The 11,744-nt window shown below is 57.5% G+C and overlaps 2 protein-coding genes across 2 annotated transcripts in view; one reads left to right on the top strand and one right to left on the bottom strand.

The window, feature by feature from the left end:
• Positions 1–1,265: 1,265 nt before the first annotated feature.
• Positions 1,266–8,654, bottom strand: DLL1 (delta like canonical Notch ligand 1). Its single transcript, XM_079146147.1, has 10 exons — positions 8,517–8,654; positions 8,014–8,313; positions 7,333–7,393; positions 6,854–7,111; positions 5,004–5,064; positions 4,378–4,508; positions 4,063–4,232; positions 3,737–3,953; positions 2,124–2,916; positions 1,266–2,040 (listed from the first exon to the last, which is right to left on the bottom strand). Exons 1-10 carry the CDS (start codon positions 8,568–8,570, stop codon positions 1,854–1,856), a joined length of 2,232 nt encoding a protein of 743 aa, XP_079002273.1. The 5' UTR covers positions 8,571–8,654; the 3' UTR covers positions 1,266–1,853.
• A 723-nt stretch (positions 8,655–9,377) lies between these two features.
• The window catches only part of FAM120B (family with sequence similarity 120 member B), an 80,314-nt gene continuing 77,947 nt past the window's right edge, over positions 9,378–11,744 (top strand). Inside the window, exon 1 of the mRNA XM_079146144.1 lies at positions 9,378–9,510. Within this exon, the coding sequence (XP_079002270.1) occupies positions 9,496–9,510 (15 nt within the window). The 5' untranslated portion in view covers positions 9,378–9,495. The remainder of the gene's footprint in view (positions 9,511–11,744) is intronic.

Genomic DNA, 11,744 nt, shown 5'->3' with positions numbered 1-11,744 from the left:
GACAAGTCTTTCCCTGACCGCAGGACAAGGTGAGGAAGAGGAAAGTGAGAGCAACCTTTCATGGAATGAGCTTCGGGAGACCCAGCGTGGCATGTGCTCCTGACACAGATGAACCTTGGACTCTTACCCCTGTCTGACCACTCCCCAAGGGGAAAGCGGGGCTGTCAGTGACTCTGGGGTGGCAAGTGGGAACTTTCCTGGGCAGGTCGACCTGTGTCAGAAGCGAGCAAGGGAGGGACCAAGGATAGGGTCCCAGGCCCTGCCCCTGCTTCTTGGGAGGGCAAAGCCAATCACCAGAGGTCCTCGACACTGAGCATTCCTCCTGAATACAGCCCGTGCTGGTCACAGCTTCAGGATGGACTGGGGCACAGCTTGGAAACAGAAGCAGCATGGATGCTTTGGGCTGCATGCTGGGCTCAGTCCCTCTCTGATGCTGGGTTTTGTTGGCATCAACTCTCCTGGGCCCTGAGAGGGCCGTTCAGTACAGAGGAGGGGATGTGGGCTGGCTTCCTTTTCCATTCCACTGATAAAGCTGGCAAGGTGCCATCCCACTTAGGACACCAGAAATAAGCCCCCAGTGTGGACTGGTTGTCTGAGAGTCAACAATGCATACCAAGCTCTGGGTCCCAAAGTCACATCAGTATTAAGTCTGTCAAATCTCCAGATCTTGTTGGCACTGAGAAGCTGAATTCCTGATAAATGATGGTTAAATGGGGGTCTGGCCTGGACTGCCTAATCTGTGTTGACACTCATTTACAAACCCTGCCAGGAACTCCCCTCAGAGCCTAGACACTCCCTGGTGACCTGGTACAGTGACACCGCAGGCAAGATCAGTCACTGGGCTGATAGGGACCTGGCACACAGAAGGTGCTCAGGAAAGAGTGGGTTTATTGCTATTGGCTGCACTGTGACAGCACTTTGGTAGAAAGCAACCAACTTTTAGAGGCAACTAAAGTCACACATAAGACATAAAGTCCTGCCGTGGCAACATAAAAGTGCCTTGTGGTTGCTGGATCCCAAAGGAGGTCTCACTCATCTTTAAAAATATAAGACTCAGAGGAAATAGCCAAGCCTCAGAAATCCCTCAGTACTGACCAAATGGCACAGGGGAGCATGTGCAGCTGCCCCAGGCCCGGGCTGCAGGAGCCCCAGGTGGAGGCAGAAAACAGGCTCTCCAGGGACAGAGGCCAGGCAGGGCCTCTACAAGAGACCCAGGGGTCTCCTTCTGGGGCCCAGACAGGCAACAGAGGACCCACACCTGCACATTGTCATTCATAGCGTTTATTTTGGAAAAATATTTTAAAAAGGAATTTCTTCATTAACAAAACAGTAAAAAAACTCAAATAACATTTGCACAATATTCCATAAATACATTTATATACAAAAAATATAGTCACATAGACCCGAAGTGCCTCTGTACATATTTACCAAAATTTAAATTATAAAAAACAAACATCACAAAATACTCAAGCTTTACAGATATTGTGAAAAATATTTTTACAAATCCAAAAAAATAACACACATTTTTTTTCCATCTAGAAAAAACACATTTCAGTATCAAAAAGTACAGTAAAGGCAGTTTGTGTTTCTAGTCGGGATCAGACCGGCTCATAAGAACCCCAGACCTACACGCGGCAGTGCATGCTTCTCAGCGGGGACTGAGTCCGCCTCTTAAATATACTCTCTTTAAAAGCAACTGTCCATAGTGCAACGGAAAGGCCCGGACGGCAGTGCAAGGGCCGGCGGGGCCGGCGGGCTCGCGCTGCAGGCCGCGGACTCCTCTTCAGCAGCATTCGTGGGGCATACATCCTTGGAGTCTCTCGAGGAACGACCGCCGCACTTCCAGCTCACACCTAGGGCCGCAAGAGGTGAGCCCAGGTGGAGGCGCGCCGGCCCCGCCCCTCGGCCCGCGCCGCACTCACCTCGGTGGCGATGACGCACTCGTCCTTCTCGTCCGAGATGACGTACACAGACTGGTACTTGGTGTCCTTGGAGGTGGAGTGGAGAGACTCCGGCCTTTTCCTCTCAGGTGCTTCTCCCCTGAAAGGGAAACCGCGGACCAGTGACGATGGGCGGGGACAGGCTGGGGCGGCCACCCGCCCTCCGCCGGCCGCAGCACGCACCCCCTAAGTGTGGCCGCAGTGCCCTGCTCCCCGGCGGAGCCCTGTGGCGGGCCCTGGGCGTCTCGCTTGCTGTGCACGTCCCTGCCCGCGGCCTCGTCGCCCTTGAGGTCCTGCACGAGGTTATAGTCCACCGCGGGGTACCGGGCCTTGAAGCCGTTCCTGTCGGCGCCGTCCCCCTGGAAGTCGGCCTTCTTGTTGGTGTTCTTGATCTGCGTGGCCCCGATGACGCTGACCGAGACGTCCTTCTCGCGCTGGCAGCTGGCCAGGTTGTTCATGGTCTCCGTCTCCCCACGGCAGGGGTCAGCCGGGGGCCTCTGCTTCTGCAGCCTCAGCCGCACGCAGACCACCACGGCAGCACAGCCCAGCAGCAGCATGAGGACCAGGACCACGCCGGCACACACGGCCACCCAGGGGAAGGGCCCGCCGTGGCCCTCCACGTACTTCTCAGTGAGGTCCACCACCACGGGGCCGGGTGGCTCAGGGAGCAGGAACTGGCAGTTGGGGCCCCCGTAGCCCCGGGCACACTCGCACACATAGCGCAGACCCCTCTCGTGGCAGGTGGCCCCGTTGTGGCAGGGCATGTGCTCGCACCTGCTCACAGGGGCGCTGCAGTTCCTGCCCGTGTAGCCAGGGGGGCAGGTGCAGGAGTAGTCATTCACGCCGTCCCGGCAGGTGCCCCCGTGCGCGCACGGGGAGGAGGCGCAGTCGTCCACGTTGTCCTCGCAGTGCCTCCCGGAAAAGCCCAGGAGGCAGCGGCACAGATAGGCATCCCCGAGGTCCACACACTTGGCACCTGGAACATAGGGAGCGTCATGCCCGTGCCCACAAGGACAAGACTCACCGAAAGATGGCAGAGAAACAGAGACCACTTGGGCCACATGAGCCCTAGTTCATGGCAACACAGTCTAGGGCCCAAGGGGAGGAATCCGAGGCAAACTTCATACCCTAGAAGTTCCTGGCTACTGCACTGACCTTCACTGTGCCTCACAAGGGACACACTGGAGTCAGGTCACTCATGGGGAAATCAGGCTTAAAGAGGGCACCATAGCTGCTCATAGCTACACTGTCAGTGCAGGACTGAAGTAGGGAGGAACAGAGAGGAGGAGGGGGAGAGGAAGGGGGAAGGAGAGGAAGGAGAGAAGGGATAGGGAGGAGGGAGGAAAGAAGGGAAGAACGCAGGGAGGGGAGGTGGAGGGAGAGGCAAGCCTGGGGCCCGAGTTGGCTCTGAGTCTGCCTTAGGCATCCTGCCCCTCACGGTCACAGGCTCTGGGTCCACAGAACAGCCCTCCTCACACTGTCCCTGCTGTGAAGGGGAGCTGGACTCCCCTCCAGAATCAGAACTGCTATTTTTCCAGGGGCATGACCTGCTGCTCTGGGGACAGTCCCCACCCCTGAGCAGGGCCGACCCTGGGCGAGCAGCCGCCTACAGCCCAGGCTTTCCCCAGGGGATAAACGCAAGAGCCACTTCTGCTGAGGGTGTCTGGATCAGGGCAGGCTCCACAAGCTCAAGGCGACTCACAAGGCAGTGTGGCCATTTGAAATGAGGCACACAGGAGTTTCCTAAGTACTCTAAGTGCAGTGCAGGGCAGGCCGAGTCACCACGGTCGCCTCACCGTTAGAGCAGGGTGAAGAGGTGCAGTGATCCATTTTCTTCTCACAGTTGAAGCCAGAGTAGCCCCCAGGGCAGCGGCAGGAGTAGCCTCCTTCAGGGTTGTCTGAGCAACGACCCCCGTTGAAGCAGGGCCCATCTGCACAGGTCATGGCACTCAGCTCACAGACTCTGCCGTAGAAGCCAGGAGGGCAGGTGCAGGAGTAGCCGTTCTCAAGGTCCTGCACGAGGGAGGGCAGAGGGGGTTTTTCAAAGCTGCTCCCAGGAACTCACACTCTGTTTCAAACCAGGGCTCCCAGCTTCAGGTCAGACACCACGGTGCCCACTCACCACGCAGCTCCCTCCGTTCTTGCAGGGGCTGGGGTCACATTCGTCCACCTCCAGCTCACAAGTGGCACCCACGTACCCAGGTCGACAGGAACACGTGTAACTCCCCTGGCCTGTGTTGGTGCAGGTGGCCCCATTCTTGCAGGGCTTGTGGTGTGTGCAGTAGTTCAGGTCTGCCAGAGGCGAGGCAGGAAAAGGCGGGGAGAGGAAGCCCAGCGTCAAAAGCAGGAAGACGTTATTTTTCCAGTGGCCAAAGAGCCAGGCAAGTCCAAGGCTGCTCTGGAGGGGACCACGCAGCCCTGGGGAGAGGGGACTTACCCTGGTTGCAGAAAAGACCCCCCCAGCCTTCCTGGCAGTTACACTGCCAGGGCTGCTGGCAGGTGCCATGGAGACAGCCCGGGTATCTGATGCACTGGTCGCAGTACCGGCCCTGCCAGCCTACCCTACACCTTGAAAAGAAGCACAATGCAGTCAGATGGATACTAGCCATTCCTGGATTCATAATGACACACACTAGAAACCATCTCTGGCAGTGCCAATAAGTTCCTGGTTCTCAATGGGGCCACCTGGCAGCTTGGCACCCTGAGCTGGTCCTGCCTCAGAGTTCTGAGGACAGGCACAGGGTACCCAGCACTGGCATCTTAAAGCTCCCTAGGTGAGTCTAACAGACAGCAAGGTTTGAGGACAGTGGATGTAAACTCTCATTTTCTACACCAACTCATTTTAAACTGCTGCCTGTACAATGTCATAATGATGAGAAGCTTAGTGAATGGCAAATCTCTTCCCTTAAACATTCTCAAAACGTTGTTAGATAACAACTCGAAATAACAGCCCCCTACTCAACTCATCTTACCAATTTTCAAATAACCACCCAGGGATGCTTTTCAAATACTCCAGGTCTAAAGTGGCAAAAGAAAAAATGAGAAATGACTTCTGCAACTTACTTGCATTCCCCTGGCTTGTCACAAAATCCATGCTGCTCATCGCACCCCGGCAGGCAGATTGCTGCAGGCAGATAAGAGCACAGGCTGAGTTCCCCACAGGCCTCCATGGCATCACTGCAGGTTGGGTGGAATGGCCAGGGCCCTATCTGCAGGTCCCAGGCTGTGGAACACTGGCCTATCCTGGCTGGCTGCTTTGGACTTTACTTAGCCCTGGGATGAGCATTCTTCTTAACACAGTGGCTGGAGGACAAAAGGGTCTCGGAAGCCCCCACCCCCACCCCATCCCCTTTTCTTCTAAGAGAGGGTCAGAAGTCTTCCCCCTCCTCCTCCCCCACTTCCCAATTCTATGCACAAAGCTCCACCTCTTAATATCCCAGAAAGTGTGTGTGCAGATAAGAGTGGACAGCTGGTGTGCAGGGTGCCAGGGCAGAACAGCTGCTCCATTGTCTCTGCCCTCCCGGCAGCTGCCCCAGTGCAACAATGCCGCCCCCCGCCCGTGCCCCCCCACAGTCCTAGCATGTGCACGCGGGTGCTGTGCACACACACACACACACACACACCTCTACCAATGGGAGTAGGCAGAGTCCCTGCTGCCCATCCCCAAGGAAATCTAATCTGTGGCACGTGTGAGGTGGCAGGGAGACTCCAGTGTTTGAATAAGAAAAAAGTTTAGGTTTTTGGCTCCCCCAGAACCACTAAGGAAGAGAGAGGAAGCTAGGGTGGGAGGCAGTCCAGGAGGTCAGAGGCACCCGAGGCGGGGTGGGCTGAGGCTTGGAGCTGGCTCGATTCCCCAGTTATGAAACTCATTAATGAGCAGCTCTGCCAGTTCTTAAGAAAACAGATCCAGCTCGGGCCAAGGCGGGGCTTAAAAGGAGTTCAGGAACTCTTTAGGAGATGGGAAACTAAGCAACAGGGACATGTGGGCACCGACTGAACACCCCCCACTTTAGGCACAAACCAAAGATGAGAAACTGCACTCTCCCTTCCACTCCCCAAGAGTTCTGGGCCTCAGAGTCCAAAGTTCGTTTGCTTTAGGGCAGGAGAATGAAAGTTCAAGAGGTCGGTGATCTGGGCAGCTCACATGTCAATGAGCTGGGGTGGTCAGCCCCAGAAGTGTTCTCAGAGCTGAAGAGAGGCCCACTGAAGTCCAGATGAACCAGAACCAGGGACAAGGGGTCCCCACCATGGCCCTGGCCCCCTGCCTGCCAGGGGGCACGGGACATCAGTACCTACATATTTTTTGCAAGCAGGATGCTGGGACACTCAGATAAGACAGGGCACAGACAGCCCTCACTTATGAAGCCTGGCAGGCCAGCCTCCGTCACACGCCCCCACTGTCCCAGGTCACAGGAGTAAAGACCCCTTTGGACAGTATGGGCGGTATGAGCATGGGGGTCTTTGCAGAGGGCTTGCTCTGTACATAGGTCAAGCACTCCAGCTCCAGGGAGGGAGGGCACTTCCCACCGCGACGCTGGCTGTCATAGCAAGGAGGGCTTGGTGGAAAGCATGCCCAACCAACTTGCTCTCTGTTCCTCCCTTCCTTCCTCCCCTCCCTCTCCAGCGCACACACCCTGGGGGAGTACAGCCTTGCTTCCTGACCCCTGGCCCTGTCTCCAGCTCCTCCCTCAGAAGAAAGGCAGCTTCCCGTGGGGGGTAAACACTGTCTTGAATGTTAAACTGCCTGAGTTGACCCTGACTGGCTGTGTGACCTTAGCAAGGCACTTCTGCCCTGGGCCTCAGTTTCCCCACCAGAACATCTCTACAGTTCCCTCTAAATCCATGATTCTGGAGGTTCATGAGCAGTCCCTGCCGGTGGACCAGTAGGGCAAATGGCCTCCTGGAGGACTCACGTTCTGTGCAGTACTGGCCCTTCCAGCCGGGGTTGCACACCTTCTCCCCTCTCTCCCCGCAGGTGAAATGGCCGAAGGCATCATCCCGGGGGCGGCAAAACACAGAGCAGCCTTCCCCATAATAGTGCTCATCGCACACGAAGCGGTAGGAATACTTGAGATCCGTGCGGCCACTGCTGTGCAGGTCCTGAGACCACTCTTCACCCACTGTCAGGTGCCTCTGTGTGGCCAGGCGGCTGATGAGCCTTTCTGGGTTTTCTGGGGGAGAAGATGCTTCTGTCAGTTCTGACCACGAACCCAAAAAGAAGCTTGAGACCAAAGAGAGAGGGTAGAGGTGCTCAGCATGGGGAGACCAGGACCCTCCACCCTTCACTCTGGGGCACTTGCAGAAGGAAAGTCATCAGAGGTGGGGGGAGGTGTCAAACACATATCAAGCAGAGGAAGCATCTGGAGCTTTGGGGTCGGGGTTTTGTTCTTACCTGTTGCTAGGTCATCAGGAGAGTCTGTGTGCAGGGCTTCAATGATCAGAGAGAAGGTCCCCTGGGAAAAGGAGAGGGACAAGGTAAACCAGATTTTTTTTTTCTAATCAAAGTCATTCCAGACAAGCAGGTCAGGGAAGAGGCCTGATGGCCCCTGTCTATGTGGGGTGCTCAGGGGAGGTCTCCACATCTCTGCCTGCTCTCACTTTCCTTGAGGAAATGAAAGAACTTTTAAAAGAGTTGTTTCCTGATGCATTTTTTCAGCCTGTTAGTACAGGATATTATGTTTAAAAAAAGAGTGTGTGAGCAGGCAGGCGGGGTGTGGACCAGGCCGGAGGGCAGCTGTCAGTCGGCTTCCGGGGAGGGGACCTTGTCGTGTGGGGGCTGTTGCTGAGTGTGTAATGACAACTAGCACTCCTGGGACAGGGACACCAGAATTTTCCCACTGTTAAGGGGCTCGTTCCACTGGCGAGATGGGTCATGCAAAATGTCCGGGGCTTGAAAATGGTTGTGGTCCTCGGGTCTTCCCTGCTCCTCCAGCAGGGTGACACCCTCCACCGCTACTGCGCCATTGCAGGCGAGAAGTCTAGGCCACAAGCGTGGCCACTGCCCATGGCTGAGCCTTCGTCCGCCCGCTCCTCCCTCCATCCAGGCAGTCCCTAGCGCAGGTGTGGCACTCACCGGCCAGGTGAAGCCGAAGGGGAAGCGGATGGGGTTACTGAAAGCAGCATCAGCTCCCGCGTCCTCGCCGTCGGGCAAGCTGAAGGAATCAACGCCCAGTACCGGCGTGACTGCGCTGCCGTAGGTGCAGGGCGGCTCGGGGGACACGCTGGCTTGGTAGTGCTTGAGGCACACGCGGAAGAAGGTCCTGCAAGCGCATGGCGGGCCCGCGCCCCCGCGGCAGCAATTGCGATTCCCCAGCAGCCCCTTCTTGTTGACGAACTCCTGCAGCTTCAGCTCGAAGACGCCAGAGCTCCAGACCTGCGAGGGGGAGGGCTTGAGGACGCGGCCAGCGGTGGCGGCCTGGGAGCGGAGGCTAGCGCGCCTCGGCGCCGGGCTGGAGCGCCGGGCCCCGCGCGTCCGCGAGGTGCCGCGCTCGCTCACCGGGCTCACTTTAGGCAGCCAGATGCCGTTCGTCCAGCTCCCCGCCCTCCACCACGCTGCGGCCCCGCCCGACTGCCTACCTGACACAGCAGGGCGGACACGACAGCTAGGGCCAGCGCGCTTCGACGGCCCATGGTCCCGCTGGACGCCCTCGCCCTTCAAGTCTCCTCTTCTTCAAAGGGCAGGGAGTGCCAGGAGGGCCACTGTGTCCAAGGAGCGCGGGCAGGAAAACGCCCCGCTTTGCTTCAGTTGGGACTACCAAGACTCCTTGCTTCAGCGGTGTTCGCTGCTATTTCGGAGGCTGCGGTTCTGTAGATCCGCCCTCGATGGCTGCCGGCAGCTCCGCGGTGCGCGAGAGAAAGGGCTCCCTGTCGCGACTGCTGCTGGAGCCGCAACTTTCGCTTTTCTCCTTTCTTCCAATCCACGAGTAGGTGAGGGTCGCCTGCTTCCTGATTTTTGCCTTAATCCTCTTCGCAGGAATGAAAGAAGAGAGATGGAGAGAACGAGAGAAAGAGAGAGAGAGAAGGGAAGCGTCCAGATATTCAGCTTAATTCCCAAGAGAGCTGCAGAGGCTTCCTTCGGAGGCCGATTAGAAAGAGGCGGTCTGGAAATCCCACGAGCGAGGCGATAATCCGGGGCCCCGCAGGGCGCGCGGAGCAGACGGTCAGCGGTGGCGGGCGGGTGCGCGGCGCGCGCCCTGCGTTCGCTGCCGGGTGTCACTCGGCGGCGGCGGTCGCTCCGGGAGTGCCCTGGACCCGTATCTCCTGCGCAAAGACTCGTTGCTTCCCGAGGAATCCAGCCAATGCCATCCAAGTAAACGCGCGCAGAAACCAAGGCCCGGGGTGTGGGAGGCTCCTTGCGGCTGCCAGTCCTCTCCAGGCGACCTGCCCTCGGCTGGGCCGGTTCTCCGCGAGTGCGCGCCGAGGATCTGGCTCTGGCCGGCGCCTGCCGCCCTTATATTCCGCCGGCCGCCCGCATGGCTAATGAGATGCAAATGAACGGCCCCCCAATCTGGCGAGAGCTGTCACAAAGGAGCCACTTTTCCAAACCCTCCTCTCAATGGATCGCCAAATGGTCAGTGAGCTGTAAAATGTGCAACCCTCCTCCCCGCCCCCACCTTCCCCCCACCCCAGTCCTTCCCTGCCCCCGCCCCCAGGCCCCTCCGCCTTCCTTCCTCACAGCACAAAACGCACTCATTTACATTCCTGCAAAATGTTCGCGGCAAGAATCCCCTCTGCTCCCGGAGCTGGTGCCGCCGCCCTGTCCCCTTCAGCACCCTCCAGGCCGCAGACGCGCAGACCCTCGGCGGCCCGCGGGGGCGGCCTGGGCCGCCCGCCCGCCGCCAACCACCCGCCTAGTGCGCTGGCCACAGCCTCGGAAACGCTCCGCGGCGCCCGCCGCCCGGCCTCCTGGGCCTGCTGCACCCGGGGGGCTCTGAGGGCGCAGAGAACGAGGCTGGAGTCCTGCGTCCTCGGCGGGCCGCCCTTCCTTCGCGGCAGGCGCTTCCTAAGGAGGAGTCTTCGGGGCGGAGCGGGGCGGGGGCAGGGGAGGGGGCACTGTAGGAAAGGGGCGGGCGCAGCTGGGGGCCGAGGGTTGCGGGAGCGCGGCGGCAGTTTCGGGAAGTTTGGGAGGTCAGACAGCGGTACACCTCCGAGTGGAGGTGGCTACTGCGCCTCGGGAACCTAGATCCCGCGCGCAGGGCTGGCGCACCCCCAGGCACCCCGGCGTCCCCGCCCCCTGGGGTCTACACGTCGTCCGCTACAACTAGGATGAGGGTCACTGTCCCGGCCGCGCTTCCCCGGAGCCCGGAGAACCTGAAGCCTTAAACCACCCTCTCCCCAATCACACACATCCTCCCCCGGTCGATTTTCGGGCGCCACCACCTTCCCTGGATCTTGGGCCCCTCTCTCCTGGGTATTCCCCCCTCAGCCTCCCTCCACTTGGTAAAAGTGAGTTTGGTGTGTGTCGTTCGCGTGGCTGTCATTAAGGCAGTCTGTTATTGTGCGAGGCTGAATCAGTGGCTCTTTGTGCGCTCAGCTGTATGGTAATGCAGACAGCACCTGCTCCCTGCACAATACGAGAGAAAGAGCTCCCCTCCGCGCGCGCCGCGGCCTCTGCAACAATGTCCGGCACATGTTCCAAAGGCCCCTCCAGCCCGGCCCCCCAGCCCACAACCTTTACACAACCGTCACCTTATTAGGTTTTTACACGTCCATCAGACACTAGAACTTTTGTTTTCTTTTTTTTTTTTTTTTTTTTAAGGGAAATGAGTTTATTGGGAGGGCCGAGAACACACGTATCACAATGAATTACCTAAACTACTCTCCTACAGGAGCTAAGCAGGAGTAAGTGGAGGCATAGACTCCTTCTTTGGAGACTTTTCAGGTTTTCTGCTGGCCAGGCACACTGCCACTCTTTTTCTTCCTGACTGCTCCTTCGCGGGGAAGTGCTGGAGTGACTGTCTCTGATTGTATGGCTGGGCAGTGTCCTGCTGTAGGTGTTACAGCCCCATGGTGAGAACCTGCACTGTCCTGGCAGTTTCCCTGTCATTCAGACTGAAGTGTCCATCGCAAAAATACAGAAAGGGAGTCCTCCAAAGCCCCGCAAAGCCACTGGCAACAGGACTGAAGGGTCTGTTCCTTTGGCTGTCAGGCAGCTGGAGTCATTCTCTTCAAGTCACCCAGCCTGTCCTGGCTACCTTGTTTCCCAAGTACCTGTAAAATTTCAGGATCAACAGAGATTTCACTTTATACTTGTCATCTCTGCCTCCTGGAAAACCAGAGTTAACCAAGAACCATGTACACAGGGTATTTAAGGCTGAGGTGAGAAAGGCAGGCTTGGGCCCCACTAAGAATCTCCTACTGTGTGATGTAGAACAAATGGAAGCTTCAAAAGATACTGCCACCCCCAGGACAGAGGCAAACCCAGTGTTCCTGTCCTCTGCAAACTCTGTAGGGACTTGCTACATCATCACAGGGCTGGGCCAGCTCGAATCCTAATTTAATCTTGCCACCTAGTGTCAGCATCCCTTTTTCACTAGGTTGATATTTCCTCAGAAAGCTGCTTTCTGAGATTTCTGCTCCCTGGGGCTCAGAAGCTGTTCCCTATTCTGGGTGTGTGGGGGGTAGGGGGGCTTAAGTAGGTGAGAGAATTCCTAGAGCAGGGGAGATGCAAACCAAGAAAGGAATTCGAGATCAGAATGCAGAATCTTGGATGCTTGGAGGGCTGAGCACAGATCTTAGGAAGAAATGAAATATCAGGAACCTTTTAATTAGAAAATGGAAGTGGAAAACAGGCTCATTTGAATG

The sequence above is a fragment of the Sciurus vulgaris genome (genome assembly GCF_902686455.1).
Source record: "Sciurus vulgaris genome assembly, chromosome: 7".
In the NCBI taxonomy this organism is placed as follows: Eukaryota; Metazoa; Chordata; class Mammalia; order Rodentia; family Sciuridae; genus Sciurus; species Sciurus vulgaris.
This window is presented reverse-complemented; position numbering and strand designations above follow the sequence as displayed.

What these genes read in the sequence shown, in the direction of transcription:
- DLL1 (XM_079146147.1), bottom strand. Translation starts at nt 8,570, where the DNA reads ATGGGCCGTCGAAGCGCGCTGGCCCTAGCTGTCGTGTCCGCCCTGCTG. An exon ending in GACAAGCCAGGGGAATGCAA is followed by an intron (nt 4,509 to 5,003) that starts GTAAGTTGCAGA and finishes CTTCTTTTCAAG; the next exon opens with GTGTAGGGTAGGCTGGCAGG. An exon ending in ACTGCGGCCACACTTAGGGG is followed by an intron (nt 2,041 to 2,123) that starts GTGCGTGCTGCG and finishes TTTCCCTTTCAG; the next exon opens with GGGAGAAGCACCTGAGAGGA.